The sequence below is a fragment of the Rattus rattus genome, chromosome 6, assembly GCF_011064425.1.
Source record: "Rattus rattus isolate New Zealand chromosome 6, Rrattus_CSIRO_v1, whole genome shotgun sequence".
NCBI lineage: Eukaryota > Metazoa > Chordata > Mammalia > Rodentia > Muridae > Rattus > Rattus rattus.
In genome coordinates, this window is record NC_046159.1 from 116,149,564 (window position 1) to 116,166,048 (window position 16,485).

A 16,485-nucleotide genomic window follows, 5' to 3' on the forward strand; every position below is an offset into this window, starting at 1 on the left:
CACATAGTCTCCCAAACACCCCCCCCCATTCCAGTCATCTCTCCTTTACTCTCTCCCTCCATCCCTTCCACACCTGATCTCTCCCGTTCTCATCTCAACCTTCTCCAGTCCAACCATGAACTCTACTTTGTTTCTCATTCCCAGGGAGATCCATGTGCCCAGCCTGCCCTCTTGAGCCCTCCTTGTTACTTAGCCTTTCTGGGTCTAAGTTGAGACTTTCTTTAAAGGATTTCAAGTTTTAATTCTCCATGCTCTCCCATTATGGTCACATACAGATTGAACAGCATTGCTTTGCAATACAGTACTATTTGGCCCGAGGGTTCTTTCTATGGATTCTTGCCATAGAAATAGACCTTTAACATCACCTTTAAATCAAATATCAAAACTTTGTTTTCTTTTAGGTGAAATTGAAACCAAAGGCCTAATGGGACCATTTTCAAAGGAGATCTATGGGCCAATATTGGAGCGGATTAAAGCAGAAGGCATTGTGTTTAATACACAGAGCACAATCAAGCTATAAATGGGTATTTATTTTCCTAGGCATCACAGCTGTTACCTTGTATATGACAAATGTGCTTGCTGATATACTGAAGCTGATGTGAAGAATGATATGTTTTCTGGAAGTTCATGCAATGGTGTTTTCAAAACTCAAGTCTCTAAAGCTTTTAGAGTAGAAGATTCCAGACATCAGAGAAACCTTTAATAAGTCTCCTGTGTACTTTTTGTGTGTATGTAAAGGTGAGGATGATCATAGCTTGTTAATTTATTGCACTTCCTTTTTCCTGAGGACATATCATCAGCAAATGCAGTTGTACTATTTTTTCCCACTTCGTGTAGTTATATTTTTGTATTTTTCAAATTGATTCCGCTATATACCTTTTAGACTGACATATCGAAGAATGGTCGCAAACGTACTGCCTTGTGCCTTTTGTAAAGTTATGATTTATTTAGTAAATTGTTTTGAAAATCATTTTCTCTTGAAGTTTTTGGAAAATGGAGTTGATACAATAATTTTAGTCCTCCTTGAAAATCTTTAACACCCTTCCATGATAGAAACAAAACAAAACAAAGCAAGCACCGCAAAACAAATAGCAAAACCAGAATGGAAAGGAATGCCCTTCTAAAAGATAGCTATGAAAATTCCATAATTTATATCATACTTAATGAAAAAATACTGAATGGTTTTCACTTAAGAACACAAGTATGTTGTCACTTGCCCTAGTGATTCAACCTGTATTGCAGGGTTAGATCAGGGCAATTAGGCAAAAAAGAAAAAAGAAACATCTACACTAAAAAATAAATTCTATTTGCATAGAATCTTCAATTAAACAGGAAATCCAAGAGCATAGTCAAAATAATACAAAAGAACATTTGAATTCATGAATTCAGAAAAAATGCAGATTCAAGAATAACTTTCTGACTTTTCATAAAGTATGAATGAGTGAGCCAAAAGTGGTTTTAGAAAAACAATATCAATGGCATCAAAAAAAAGTAGAACTGAGAAGCCAGTGACACTCATGTTTTTGTTCCATTGTCTTTTTTAAAGTGTGCTAAAACAATACAGCAAAGAAAAATAATCCTTTTTCATCAAATGAGGATTGAGAATCTGGACAGAAACAATGGAGTTGGATCACTAGCTCATACCATACATAAGAACTGACTAATGATGGGTCTAAAAAAAAAAATCTAAAGAGAGTTAATATTGTAAAAATCTTAGAAATAAATGTAGGCATAGGTCTTTATGTGTTTAAATTAGGCAATGGTTTAAGCCATTGAAGCAAAAATCACAAGCCCCAGAAGAAAAAACAATAGACAAAAAATTGGACATTAAAAAGAAATTGAAAACTTTTGAGTTTCCAAGGAAACTCATAGAACCACAGGGAGGGGAAAAGGGGTGAGGGTGGGGGATCAGGTGTATGGAGAGAGGGCAGGGAGAGTCAATGGAAATTGGGGATGGGTGCAGTTGGGGGAGGGGCACCGCTAGGATGGCCAGAAACCTGGGATAGTAGAGGCTCCAGGGAGTCTACGAGGGTGACTGTAGCTGAGACTTCTAGCAGTGGGAGATCTTGGAAACTGAAGTGGCCACTTCTTGTGGCTAGGCAGGACTCTTCAGAGGAAGGATAAGGACACAAACTCACCCACAAAACCTTCAGTCCAAAATATGTCCTGCCTACGAGAAGTGCAGTGACAAAGATGAAGCAGTGACTAAGGCAATGGCCAACCAATGACTGTCCCAACTTGAGACCCATCTCATGGGCAAGAACCCATCCCTGACACTGTTAATGATACTCTGATATGCTTGCAGACAGGAGCCTAGTCTAGAGGTTCCACCCAGCAGCTGACTGAAACAGATGCAGAGACCCACAGCTAAACATTAGATGGAGCTTGGGGGGTCTCATGAAAGGGTTGGGGGAAGGATTGAGGGACCTTGAGGGATATGAGGGATTCCACAAGAAGACCAACAGCATCAACTAACCTGGACACTTGAGGGATCTCAGACTGAAACACCAACTGGAAGAGCATACATGGGCTGCACCTAGCCCCCTCCCCCACATATACAGTATATGTTCAGCTTAGTCTTCATGTGAGTCCCCTAACAACTAGATCAGGGGCTGTCCCTGACTCTGCTGCCTGCTTTTGGATCCTCTTCCCCTAACTGGGCTGCCTTGTCTAGCCTCAGTGGCAGAGGATATGCCTAGTCCTGTAGTGACTTGATGTGGCAGGGTGGGTTGGTACCCAGGAGGGCTTCCCCCTTTTCAGAGGAGCAGGGAAGGGGGGATGTGGGAAGTAGGGCTGTGTGTGTGGGGGACTGGAAGGAGAGGTGGGGGCTTTGATTAGGATATAAAAATGAATTAATAAATAATGGAAAAAATCATGCAACCTGTCTTCCAAATAACCCATAAAATTAGATTTATTTTTTGGTAAGTCATTTATTAGGGATGCATATATAGCTAGCATATATAAAGAGCTGTTACAACTCAATATGAAAAAGATAACTCAATTTTCTTTTGCACATGTGAGTGATATGCTTGCAAGTAATTATACACATTTATGTGTGTATAGACATATTCTTTATGCATGTGTGTGCACACGGAGGCCTGACCTTGAAGAGTGTCTATCATGATTACTCTCCACCTTAGAGTCTGAGACAGTCTCTCACTCGAATCCAGAATGCCTTCATTCTTCTAGTCTAGCCAGCTAGCTTGCTCTGGGCTCTCTCATCTCTCCCTTTCTTGTGCTGTGATTACTTGGGGGCTGCCACACCAGCCTTAATTTTTTATTAACATGCTTTGATTGATTTAAATAATGCACCCCAATTAAATTCACTCCATAGTCCTCCCAGGTACATTCCCACTCTTATGCCGTCCCCCAAAACAAAAGAAAAAAATACCAAGTTCAATTGTGTTGCCTGTACACTCACTGGAGTGTACATGGTCACTCTCCCAGGGGCAGCCCCTTAAAGAATACTGAGTCTTTCCCCACCCCCACCTCTGCCAGAGGCTACCAACTGTGAAGACCTTTAGCTTCAAAGACCTCTTGTCTAGACTCTTTCTTTCTGTCTTCCTTCTTTTTTCTTCTTCCTTCCTTTCTTCCTTCTTTCTTTTTCTTTCTTCCTTTCTAAGTCCATGATCTGTGCTGCTGCCCTGGATTATAATGGACAAGGAAGTTTCTTTTGCACAGGTATTGATGGTTTGCAGGCTTACGGTTGAAAGAAACACAGGAAACTTCTTTAACAACCTACCCCCAGCCCCTACCCCCAGCCTGGATTTTATATGAGTATGGGGGATCCAAATTCTAGGATCAAAGTCCTCACCCTTGAATGACAAGTACTTGGCTGATTTATCTCTCCAACCCCAACATTGCATCCTTCTGAGAGTTTGAGAAAGGCATTCTTTAAGACACCTTTCTGTCCAAAAGTATCCCCAAATGGATAATTGGTTAAGGTAAATGATTCCCTTTCCTTTAATGGAAATATAGTTATCTTCATTATCTGTGGTGGGATTTTTCCCCACTTAGGTGTTGTGCCAAATCCTACAAAATCTCTCCTTTATTTTGTGTACTACTTTTCTTTACAACAACTGACATTTGTTAACTGTTTGCAATGTAACTTCAGGTATCTGCTCAGAATGCCACTTCAAAAGGCTTACAGGAAAATGCTGTTGTTTTTGCTGAAATAAATGCTAGTAGATGAGAATTAACTAAATGCTCTATTTTTTTATTTTTTTAACTTTAGTAATCTGTCCTGATTTTTATTAGCTATCAAAATTACAAAACACTAAAAGGTCCTAAATTGTTAGGTAAGTTAAATAGGATGTGTCTCTACAATCTAAGCTGTTACTACAGTAAGGTACCTTTCCAGTTTTGTTGATTGACACTGTATACAAAATGAACAGATCACACATACATAAACCCTAGGGTCTAAGAGACCCTGGTGAATTCCCCTCTCAGCTCTGAGTGACAATGATTCTGGGCTGTTGTCAAGCAAACCAGTCACGTACAGTGACTCTCGTAAACTCTAACATTTCTTCTGAGCCTGGTTCATGATAATGTTGGTAGAGACCAAAACAGCCCTGCATGGAAGTAAGAGAAAATTTACATCTTGTTGGCTTAGCAAATTGTTGGCAAACATTTATCCTTTCTTTAGACTGATAGAAATACTTGAAAGAGATAGAAACAAAATGGAGTTGATAAAACTAGAAGAGATGTCATAGAACACAGGAGAAGACCGAGAGAAGAGGTATGTGGGAGAGCAGGCCCCACACCTCCCTTGGTCATTGAGGTAGAGCTGGCTCTGGTGGCATGAGAGTGGGAAGCCTGGCTTGTCCCTGAGTGGGGGCAGTGGCGGAGAGCTGGTCCCATGACAGGAGAGCCAGAGAGCCCGTGCTACCCCTTGCCCTGCCTGTCACCTAGGCAAAGTTGGGAGAGATGGCAGGCTTAACTACACAGCCACCACCCAGGCCCAGATCTAGGGCTTTGAGTTTTCCCACCCCAACATCTACCTAACTTATGAACTCCTGGAGCTTGAAGGGCAGGTCCTGCAGATCCAAAGCTGCAAGATCTCCATGACACAGGGCAACAATAGGATATCTGAGAGGAGTCCCAGTGAGGATCCAGTATTGGTAGTGTAGTAGAAGCTGGAGGCCTCGGACCAGACTAATGACTCCTTGTAGTGAGCATTTGGAAGTTAAGCTGTTTGGGCAACAGGGTATACTGTGTGATACATTGTGACATACTTTAGCCTACACAGCAAGATGGTTCTATTTATTTGTTTGTTTTATTTTTTATTTATTTATTTATTCATTTATTTTTTTATGTTTTGGTTTCTTTGGGTGGAGGTAGGTTGCAAGTGTAGAGGAAAGATACAGAGGGAGAGGATGATGAGTGGATTGGGTACACAGTGTGAAATTCACAAAGAATCAATACAAAGTTAGAGAGACAGAGACAGAGAGGCAGAGACAGAGGGGAGAGAGAGAGAGGAGAGAGAGAGAGAGAGAGAGAGAGAGAGAGAGAGAGAGAGAGAGAGAGAGAGAATATGTTCTACTGATAAAATGGATGAATGTCAAGGGACATAGAATGGACCAAAGTCATGCTTTTAAAAACCAATCTGCCATAGGTTGGTGCCCTAAGGACAGTGGCAGGGATGTTTCTCTGAGCATCACTAAGACTCTAAGGGCTCAGCCTTTCTTTTTGGCTTCAATTTTATTTGTGTTCTCTCTAGACAGTTTCCTGGGTCCTTTTGTATGTTCTCTTGGGCTTCAAACCGGAATACCACACAGCTAAACTTGGGAAGGTTTCTCATTTAATATTATCTAAAAACAAGCAGACAGCACTCATTAAAAGCAGGAAGTGCATAATTTCAACAGTATATGTTATTTAAAGCAATTACTTGAAATGATAAGTATAATAATAACCTTTGACATTTTAGTGCCTGAATTTTGAGAAGCTTGATGCTGGTAGGATTTTTAAAAATATAAACAGACAATAAATAAGTGAGCAACAAAGATAAAAAGTCTTCACATTGGCCATCTCTCTGTGAATCGTTCAGAATATTACAACCGTGGTACTGAAATGAGAGCAGGAATGTGAGAGCCAGGGTGACAGCCATGTATACAATGGTGGAGGAAGCGATTCAAACGAGCCTCTCTGACAAGTTGCTCTAAGGTCAATCTATGTCTGGAGAACTGTTTAGAAACTCCAATGGTGATGGACTAGTTAGAATCTCTTAGGGAGTGAATGAGACATTTCTATTTTGTGCTATTTCTTCCTCCTCCCTCAAATCTTGCTTTTATTTTAAAGATGATTATCTTCATAGGGGGAAACATTTGTGGATTATGACTTAAGGCCAAGGATGTTTAGATTCTTAATACAGGTACAGTGTTTTTCATTTATTTACCTAAATATTTAAAGCTACCTACTATAACATCTCAACATAGCAGTAAGAAGGGAGTATTGTAATATATCAGAATATCATACAGTCAGCATATTGGTATTCCAGGTGAAATATGCAAGCTTGACAATGGTAGGCTAATAAGAGATGTGTAATAAAATACAGTTAGGAATATCAAAAGAACATGTCATCAAAATGAAGTCACAGCTGTGTTATAAGCTATCACATTAAAGATGTGTAGAACAACAGCTACAGATGTAATGGAACAATAAAGTTTTAATAGAGCTGACTGCTGAAGGCTCACCTGACCTACTCAGTCCAGCTTCATTATTTCTGTCTTGTCTTGGAATGGACTGTTAACTCAAACGTTAAGGCTGGAGAGATGGGGAAAGCTTGTCATATCTTACTGGAACTTTTGTTTTAGTCTGTCTCACGATGTATGTGTCGAAATCTTTGTAAACTGCTTCATGTATTGGACAGATCGTGGAGGGTACATCACTACTAAATCAACTTAAAGGGGAAAAAAGAAGACTTTGCATCGCCTCTAAAACTTCATCGGTGGAACAAAGGCTAGGCAGAAACCAGATACAATGACAATGGAAGGGACAGGACTGGGACAGAGGACTGGGAAAGCAGTCAAGGAACACAAAACTATCCTTGACTGTTCCTGCCCAAGGCTGAGGATGATGAGCTTTAATCCTGTTCTCTCTTTTCTTTTTTCCCATTTATTAACTTATTTATTCACTTTACATCCTGATCTCAGCTCCCCTCTCCTCCCAGTCCCTGCCTCACACAGTCCCCCATCCCTCTCTTCTCCTCTGATAAAGGGGAGCCCCCTCCTACTGGGTACTTGGCACCTCAAGTCACTGCAGTACGAGGCACATCCTCTCCCACTGAAGCCAGACAAGGCAGCTCACTTATGGGAACAAAATCAGAATCCACAGCAGGCAACAGAGTCAAAGATAGGCCCCCTGCAGTTGTTGGGGGACCCGCATGGAGACAAAGCTGCACATCTGCTACATATGTGAGGGGGGCCTAGGTCCAGCCCATGTATGCTCTTTGGTTGGTGGTTTAGTATCTGGGAGCCCCCGAGGGTCCAGGTTAGTTGACTCTGTTGGTCTCCCTGTGGAGTTCCAATCCCCTCTGGGTCTCTCATTCCCTCCCCCAATTCTACCTCACCATGTTATCTCTCCCTGTCACGTCACATGCAATCCCTATATGCCACCACAGTGATGGGATTATGTGTGTGTGTGTGTGTATACATATACATGTATATGTATGTATATATATATATGTGTGTGTATATTTACATATGTATATGTACACTAGGTGTATGTATATATATGTGTGTGTGCACATACATGTATACACACATAAATATGGAGAAAATTGCTTAAATGTTACTTCTTTAACTTTCTGCTCTAGGCTCTGAGCTTGAGTTTGGAGCCAGTGTCCTCCAAACACTTTTGGCTGAGGCAGGGGATTGCTTCAAGCATCAAAGTTGGCTTACTTATGATTCTGCTTTCCTCTCTCCCAGTTCTGCATAGCTCTTAAACCCTAACGATAACATAGATCTCTCTCCCTTTTCCATTTAAGACCTATGACCCTCTGGTCCCAGGCTGTCTTTCTGGCTCCCATCCTCTAGACTAGGTTGGCCTTTGCTTAGACTGGAAATGCTTCTAATTCCCTGCTTGGCTTGGTATCAAGAGCTCCATCATTTCTGGGCACATGGTACTCTTACTTTCTTGGCAACGTTTTGTGAATTCTTCATAGCCAGCCTGAACTAATAGAACAAAACACCATGCTGTGGGCGTCTGTATACTACACAAGTTTATTGCTCAGTTAGAGAAATCGCTTGGTCAAGGCCAAGATGCTGGCAGGTTCAAAATCGGGGAAGACCTTGCCCCCAAACCCCCTGCTCTTTTTTATCGTTTCATTTTATTTGTTTGTTTTCACATTTTATAGATTCTTTGTGAGTTTCACACTGTGTACTCCATTCCCATCCATCTTACTGCCCTTTCTTTTTTGTTTCTTTTTAAAGATTTATTTATTTATTATGTATAGAGTGTTCTGCCTGAATATATATGCCTGTAAGCCAGAAGAAGGTACCAAAATCCATCACAGATGGTTGTGAGCCACTATGTGGCTGCTGGGAATTGAACTCAGGACCTCTGGAAGGATCTGAGTCTCAGGACCACAGTCAGTGCTCTTAACCACTGAGCTATCTCTCCAGTCCTCTTACTGCCCTTTCATATTTACCCTCTCTCCTTGTAACCTCACCCACAAGAGAAAATTAAAAAAAATAAATAAAACAAAACAAAGTATAGAAAACATCTTGTCATAGAAGTGTAGTGAGTCACAGGCTATCCCAGCACATACCTTTTTGCACACACATTTTTACTTGAAAATGTTCCACGCAATGAGTCATTGGTCTGGCTCAAGGACTCTGGCTTTTTCTATACCCTCCATCTCTATCATCAATACTGGATCCTCACTGGGACTCTAGTCCCTGTCGTTGTCCTGTGTCATGGTGATCCTGTAGCTCTGGATGTGCAGGATGGGCCCTTTCGTATGTTCTCACAGTCCATGGATGAGGTGGATTTCGGGGCAGGGTCTCAGCCTGTGCGGTAGCTGAGCTGCTCAGTCCACCAGCTCTTCTGCACCCTCAGTACCAGCGTAAGCTCATCCAAAGCTCCAGTCAGCAAGGGGCAGGGCTAGCTCTCCTGCTCTCATGCCGTCCTGGCTGGCTCACCCATCCCAACCCCAGCAGGACCAGCTCTACTGTGTTGCCCAGATGAGGTACAGAGCCTGCTCTCCCTAGTGCTATAGCCAGTGAGAGGCAGGGCCAGCTCTCCTAACTGTCTCAGGTGACAAGGTAGGGGTTCCCATACCACCTCATGGCAGGGGAGTGGGGGGGGGCAGCCCTCCTGAGCTCAAAAGAACTTGATATTTTTATGCACAGCTGTAGTCTTTCATTGTCATCTCATGTAATGGAAAAATTGCAGGGATCTCTCTCAGCTTCCTTTTACTTAAGGTGTTATTATGGTTTGAGTGTAAAATGTTCCCTATAGACTTGTGTTAGAATACTTTGTTGCCAAGGACCAACCTGGGCATAGAGAGGGGTTCTGAGAGAATGGGTGTCTGGGAGTGGAAAAAAGAATCACTCAAAGTGGGTCAAAGCTGATGATTTAAGTTCTGCGTTCTCTCTCTCTCTCTCTCTCTCTCTCTCTCTCTCTCTCTCTCTCTGTGTGTGTGTGTGTGTGTGTGTTCTGCTCTGTTCTAGTCAGCATTTTTTTTTTTCTATTCAAAATACTTTCTGGTTGAGACAGCTCTACTAGCAATAATTCTAAAAGGTATCCAGATAGCTCAAAGTCAGAAAAGCTGTTGTAAACAACTATTGGATCAAGACAGAAATCATTATTGACCAAGTCAGAAATCATGGTAAGAAAAATTCTTGAAGAGCTGTTTTGCTCTCCAGAGATCTCCAGAACACTCAGCTCTCATTGGAGAAAATTCTAGAGAACTTTCTTTTTGCTAGCTCATCTCATGCAGCCAAAAGCCCAATTTTATTTATATATTAATTCAGTTATTTATTCCAGGTTCTCTTTTGTTACCTTATGAATCAGCATCCTGTGACCCCAGCCCTTTTATTCTTAAGTGATAGCAAGCATGCATAATTTTCTTAACATTTCAAAAGAATCCAGAGATTGGTCTGTCTTTGTTACCCACTGATGATAAGTTAGTTGTGTGGGACCCTGCCCTGAAATTACCATTTCTACCACCCCTGGTCCTAACCTTGCTCTGTCCCAGGCTGACCTTGAACTCAGGAATCTGCCTGCCTTTGTATCTTTCTGACCAGTTGGCTCATAGTATAGCCGTCTTTGTTCCTTTAGATTAGTGAAGTCCCTTATAATTCATATTTCATTCTTATATTTTGAATAGTTGAGAAATACACACACATGCATATATATACATATTCATATATATATGTGCATATATATATATGTATATATATAAATGAACTCATGTATTTAGAGCTCTTTTCCATAGCCTTAAGAACTGTTCTGGGGCTGGAGATGGCTCAGTGGTTAAGAGCACTGACTGCTCTTCCAGAGGTCCTGAGTTCAAATCCCAGCAACCACATGGTGGCTCACAACCATCTGTAATGGGATCTGATGCCCTCTTCTGGTGTGTCTGAAGACAGCTACAGTGTACTTACAAATAAATAAATAAATAAATAAATAAATAAATAAATAAATATTTTAAAAAGAAGGTTCCAGTGTTTATCATTTTGTTGAGACATTAGCCACACCCTTGACTTCTGGATGTATGCTGTGCGATTGTCATGGCCTCTTTAACATTAACATTAACATTCCTTGGAGGAATGTGAAATATGTGCATCATAACACAAACAAGTCTTATGCCCACAGCAGCCATCAACACTCCTGGAGGCTCACACCAGGGACCTGTCCCAGGGGCAAGAACTATGTCACTCTGTCCCCACCAGGGCCATGCAGGGCTCAGCAATTCGTGGTGCTGTTCTGAAAGGTTATGGGACATTTAGGAGGTGGGGCCTTCCTGGAAGAAGTAAGTCAGGGGACAAGGTCTTGACATTTTATAACCAGGAAAAAACTTCCTGTTCTCTTTCTTCCTGCTTAAAGATTTGAAGTGGCTAGAAGCCTCTTGCCCCTGTCGCTATGCTTGCCCTACCATAATGAGCCCTTTTTTCTTTGTCCTTCTAGGGGTGAATATGTCAGCACATGGGGGTTTTGTAGTCATGCACATCCAGGTCATGACGATCCTATAAGGCAAAAGAAATAAATAATGGTTCTGCTTATTAAGCAAGTGGATCCCAATGGTTTAATGATTCATTTTGTAGTGGCAGCATCGGCTGCTGTGTTGAGCTCAAAACCACAGAATCTTGTGAGATCCTGATGTATCACCGAGAACGCAATATGGGAACTAGAGCTTGACTGTCCCATTTCTTTGGCCTTTTCACTTTTTCTCAGTGGGATCCACAATCACACTTTTCTACCATGTAGAGGAATTTTAATCCAGCAACATGGCTGCTCTGGCAAGGGATCATGTCCAACAACTCATATCTGTGTAATCTGGCTGGAATACAGACATGCTTTAATACAGACCTTTAAGGTAAAATTAGTTTGTAGAGAAAGCAGCCATGTTGGAAAGTGTTATGTAATTGAGGGGCCGACAAAGTGATAAATCAGAGAAAGATTTGACAAAATGAGTCAAAAATAGGATATGCTCGACTCTCAGGAGGAAAGCTATTTAAGAGCAGCACAGGGACAAGGAGTCAATAGGTAGAGAACTGAGACAGTTGGGAGTCTACAGTGCAGTGCAGTGCAATGGAATTTAATTTGTTCATGAATTAATGCAGTTCAGTGTAGGTTAGCAGAGACAGTTGAAGCTAGATAATAAGGAGCCTGAAGATTAGAACAAATTGCCAGAGTTAGCTTGAGGTCAAGCAGAGCCAAGCAGAGCTGAGAGAAGCCAGATTGAATCAGTCTGCTTGGAGAGGAGTTTTGAGCTAAAACAGCTGAATTGAACCAGCTGACCAGAGTTCAATAAGAACTAGAAAGAAAGAGCATATTCAGCAGTAAACCTCCGAGAAAACAATTAAAACAGGTGAATAGAAGATAACTTTACATACTACACATAGATCAGGACAACATTCCACAAATGAACACAAGTTAATGGCAATATTTATATTTATTTTTGCAACTTCTCAGATAAAAACCATTTAAGGAATGTTTGGTAAGGTGTTATTCTCATAAAAACATCTTTTAAAACAAGTGGTTTCCTATTTTCACAAAAGTTAAAATGACATGCAGAAACAAGGTTAGTTTCTTGGATAACACAGTACAGTTTTAGAAGACATTTAGAGTAAGTTAAGACCAGGGAGTAAGCTAATTAAACTCAAGTACACCACTAGAAAACTCACACAGTAGTAAAATATAAAAATCTACAATTATAAATATAAATTTGGTCCATGGAGACACCAGAGCAGTATTTACATAAGTTACTGTCACTCCTACTTCAGGTGAATACTGCAGTTGTAAAATGTTGAATATCATCGGGGATAAAGTGGTTTACTTACAATCTACTATATTAAAAGTAATATTTCTAGCAAACCTGATGATTGCTACAAATACAGCTAAAAATCTGACAAGAACAAATATCTCCCAAGGTTGGTGTTTCCTATTATCTACAAATTTTTTTTTGTTGTTGTTAAAATCAATATGGAAAAAAATGCCACAATTCAATTCTTAGAAACACTGTAAAATTCAATCATTTTAGTTCAAACATAATAAGTGGATTACAAGAAGTCTTTCAAAAAGGCACACGTTGTTAATGGTGTCAATTTGGCAGCAGAATGAGTTACCATCAGGTCACGGGAAGTAAACAGATAACACAACTGGACTCATTTTTCTAAGTTTAGAAAGAGACACTGCTTGGATGAGGGTGGTCCTACACCCTTTCTGCGTTAGACTAAAGCCTCCAGGCTTTCGGCTATATTTCCATCAGGCAAAGCTGCACCATTACTATCCAGAGAGGTGGATGGATTCTCTTCCTGCCTTGTGCTGACCAGGCTGAGGACCACTTTGTAGAGAAACTGATACTGCTCCTGGAACACACGGGGAGGGAGAATATAGACAGGAAGCTCAACAGAGGCACGGGTTTGCAAAAACCAGGCATGATTTCAGATACACTTTAGCATGGCTCATATAAGGGCACGAGGCTGATTTAACGGGCTTGTACTCAGCCAAGGCGCACATTCTATATTGCGTTGTATCTATTTGGTTAAACCCAAATCGCTTTGCAATGAGCAAATGGTCACTGAACGTAGAGAGGAAGGCCCTGCACATCTGACAGTGATAAGCTCTCAGCTCTTATTCCTTTGTTTCCTGGAGTTGGAAGACAATGCAGATAAACTTCATCTGTGCTCGGCATCCACAGCTTTTATAAAAGCGACATCTTTCCCTTTTCCCTCCTCTTCTATTATACATCTGAGGCTGGTCTCGAACTCACTATGTAGATGAAGATGACCTTGAACTCTGATCCCCTTGTCCCTCTCTCCCAAGTGACAAGACTACAAACAAGTTTTCTTTATCTGATTTATCTGATGTGGGGAATCAAAACTAGTTCTTGTGTTTGTTAGGGAAGCATTCGACTGAGTTATATCCCCAACCCTCAAATCTCAGGGTCTTAGTTTCCTTTCTTTAATTGCTATGTAATCAAATGTTTCTATGGAAAGTGCTCAACAATGGCTGTTTTCTCACCAAGGAACAGCACTTACACAGACACACTGCTCAACAAATGTTTTTCAATCCCTGTGATTTTGTCTGGCTTGATGGTCTGCCTTGAGAAAAGGGGTGTCGTGCTCCCCAGGGATCTCCCTGAGTCCCTTCTCTGTACCCAGCTAAGAAGCCGACAGTGACCCTAAGACGCTGACATCCACCCAGGACATTCACCAAGCTTTCTATTCTTTTGCCACAATAATAACAACTTTCAGGTTATTTCTAAGCGAAACCTTGAAACCAGCAGTGCTGGCTGTGTCTCATTCTTTACTGTACATGTCTTTTTTCTCCTAAAAAGCACCCATGAGTTAGTTATTTGTTGACTTCAGAAACTGGGTTCGGCTTCAGGAAGAAGTGAATAGGTCTTTGAGATATATCTTTGGCTGTTCCCGGAAGCCTCAACTTGAACCTCAGGAATATAACTCTTCAGTTTGCTGAACAAACCCATTCATTGGTAATTCCACTACAGGCATTTTTAAGCGTCACAATGAATCTTATAAAAAGGGTACCGAGTGACTAAAAGTTGTTTTTTTTTTTTTATCTGCCAGTCTTCTGTAAAGTTCATACTTGTAATTCAACTTGAATGCTACAAGTTAATAGTACCTACTGGCCTCTGTGACCTTCCTTTTGTGTGATTAAAGAAAAAAAAAAAAACAAGAACTTTAGTAACATCTAGGGAGTGATATTTCAACAGTGAAAGGTGAGGTCCATCACTTACAATGTCAGTGAAGACTCCCGGCCTCATCAAATTGATCATCTTGGCTACTTGGTAAACATCCATGGAGTTTTCTTTTTCTAGTTGGTGCATAAGGGTTGTGAGAGCACAAAATGTCCCTGCTGTTACTCCTCCATGCCTTGCAGTAAAGAGACAGCAAAGACTCCATCAGACGTATCAGATACATTCGGAACCCAGAGCACACAGCCTTGAAATGGCTTGTCTTTCTTTTTATTGTGCATAGAATTATTGTTGAACTTGGGGCAGAGCCAAGTGTGCCATTAAAAACCAGATCCTTTATAAACTATTTTACTGTTTGATTATGCAGGCAGGCAGAAAATGTTTGGCTGAGGTTATAGTATATAAACTACATACCTTACAGAATAGGTATTTAACACACAATGCTGGCCTTTCTTACTGTTATAGACGCAGAAGAAATTATGAAGTAAAGATTGCTCTCTTAGGCAAAACATAAACAACAATTACCAAACAATAGTCATTTTTACTCCTTTCTCAAAAGAGCTACGATGTGTCCTACATTAGTTCTTTCATGTCCAGTACTGAAACACTGTCTCATCTCAACAAACGCTCCCCCATACAGCCTAAGGGCAGATTCCAGTGTCCAGACACAGGAGTTCTGCCTTCACCAGGAGTTACAAGGGAGGCACAATGTTCTCTTTTGATGATAAGCAGCTAATCCACCCTGGCTGGATCAACACACAGACACAAAGCATCAGGCTGATCTGCAGACAATAGAGCCATGCACATATCCAGAGGTATCAGTGACTAAGACCATGAGACTTACTCATCGTGAACGATCATGGGCCCATCTCTGTTAGCAGCTTCTTCTTTGATAATACTTATAAGTTCAAATGTTTTACTAATGGGACTATCCGGATTTGGCCATTTCGGGCACTGAAAATGCCTTACTTCCAGCACATAATCATCCTATGAGAAGAAAGAACAGATCAATGTTTTTAAAAGAGTAAGGCTGGGCTAGTGACAGTTTATCGTGAGTCGGAATAAGTGGAAAATTTAGAAACCAAAGCTGGATGATAAAAATAGTGAATGCTTTATTCGTAGTTCATCCTGGATTGTGGAAGGAGAAAGACAGTGCAGTGGGACATTAACCAAAAGTAGATCCATTCACCAGGGTAAAACATTATCTCCTGTTTAGGCCTGTGTATGTGGCTGTACATGTGTACACATGGAGGTAAAAGGTTGATATTAAATGTCTACAATTTTTCTCTAGCATACTCTCTGAGACAGGATCTTTTATCTGGAGCTTACTGGCTTGGACTAGACTGGTTGGCCCAGCAAACACTTGGTATCTTCCTACCTCTACCTCCCCAGTACACCTGGGCCTGGCTTTCACGTTAGTGCTTGGAATTGAACCCAGGATCTTATGCTTCAGGGGCAAGCTCTTTACTGACTGATTCATCTCTCAACCCCTCCCTTCTAGTGTAATGGGGGAAGGGGATTGTAGGGTGGGACTGAGAGGAGAGGAGGGAGGGGGGGCTTTGATCAGGATGTAAAGTGAATAGAAATAAAATAATGAAAAATGTTACTTGTGAGTGAATCATACTAATACTAATAAACCATGAAAGTGTGCCATAAAGATGTGTCTGCCCTGCTCAATTTTAAGTTACAAAAAGGGAATCTTCAGTGTTAAAATGTGTTTGGAGAAGAGCACAGAGAGTGTGTCAAACATCAGCAGCACTCAACAGAATGAGATTAGACAACACAATAAGAAAACCTCTGGCAAGCGGGTGGATGTCTGTTTTGAACTTCAGTCTCGATTTCTTTTTGTGGGATTAACCAGATTGTGCCACGGTGAAATAAACCTCTGATCTCCAGTTTCCTAAAGTGAACTTAATGAGATGCTATATTTAAAAACAAGTGTCTCAGAATCAAGTTTATGTCATAACTGTAAACTTCCCAAACTACCAAAGTATTGCTAATGAAGAAAATCATGACGGGAAATTGGCTTATCTGATATCAAGAATTATTATAAGCTAGAATGAAGGCATTTCCAGGTCAGCAGAGAGATTGACAAGGAGCCC

General features: G+C 41.0%; 2 protein-coding genes across 2 annotated transcripts in view; one reads left to right on the forward strand and one right to left on the reverse strand.

The window, feature by feature from the left end:
- Positions 1-970, forward strand: part of Aass (aminoadipate-semialdehyde synthase) — a 49,431-nt gene extending 48,461 nt beyond the window's left edge. Inside the window, exon 23 of the mRNA XM_032906898.1 lies at positions 402-970. Coding sequence (XP_032762789.1) covers positions 402-520 — 119 coding nt within the window. The 3' untranslated portion in view covers positions 521-970. The remainder of the gene's footprint in view (positions 1-401) is intronic.
- An 11,129-nt stretch (positions 971-12,099) lies between these two features.
- The window catches only part of Ptprz1 (protein tyrosine phosphatase receptor type Z1), a 181,425-nt gene continuing 177,039 nt past the window's right edge, over positions 12,100-16,485 (reverse strand). Inside the window, exons 28-30 of the mRNA XM_032906900.1 lie at positions 15,228-15,370; positions 14,426-14,561; positions 12,100-13,034 (exon numbers count right to left, since the gene is read on the reverse strand). Of these exons, the coding sequence (XP_032762791.1) occupies positions 12,894-13,034; positions 14,426-14,561; positions 15,228-15,370 (420 nt within the window). The 3' untranslated portion in view covers positions 12,100-12,893. The remainder of the gene's footprint in view (positions 13,035-14,425; positions 14,562-15,227; positions 15,371-16,485) is intronic.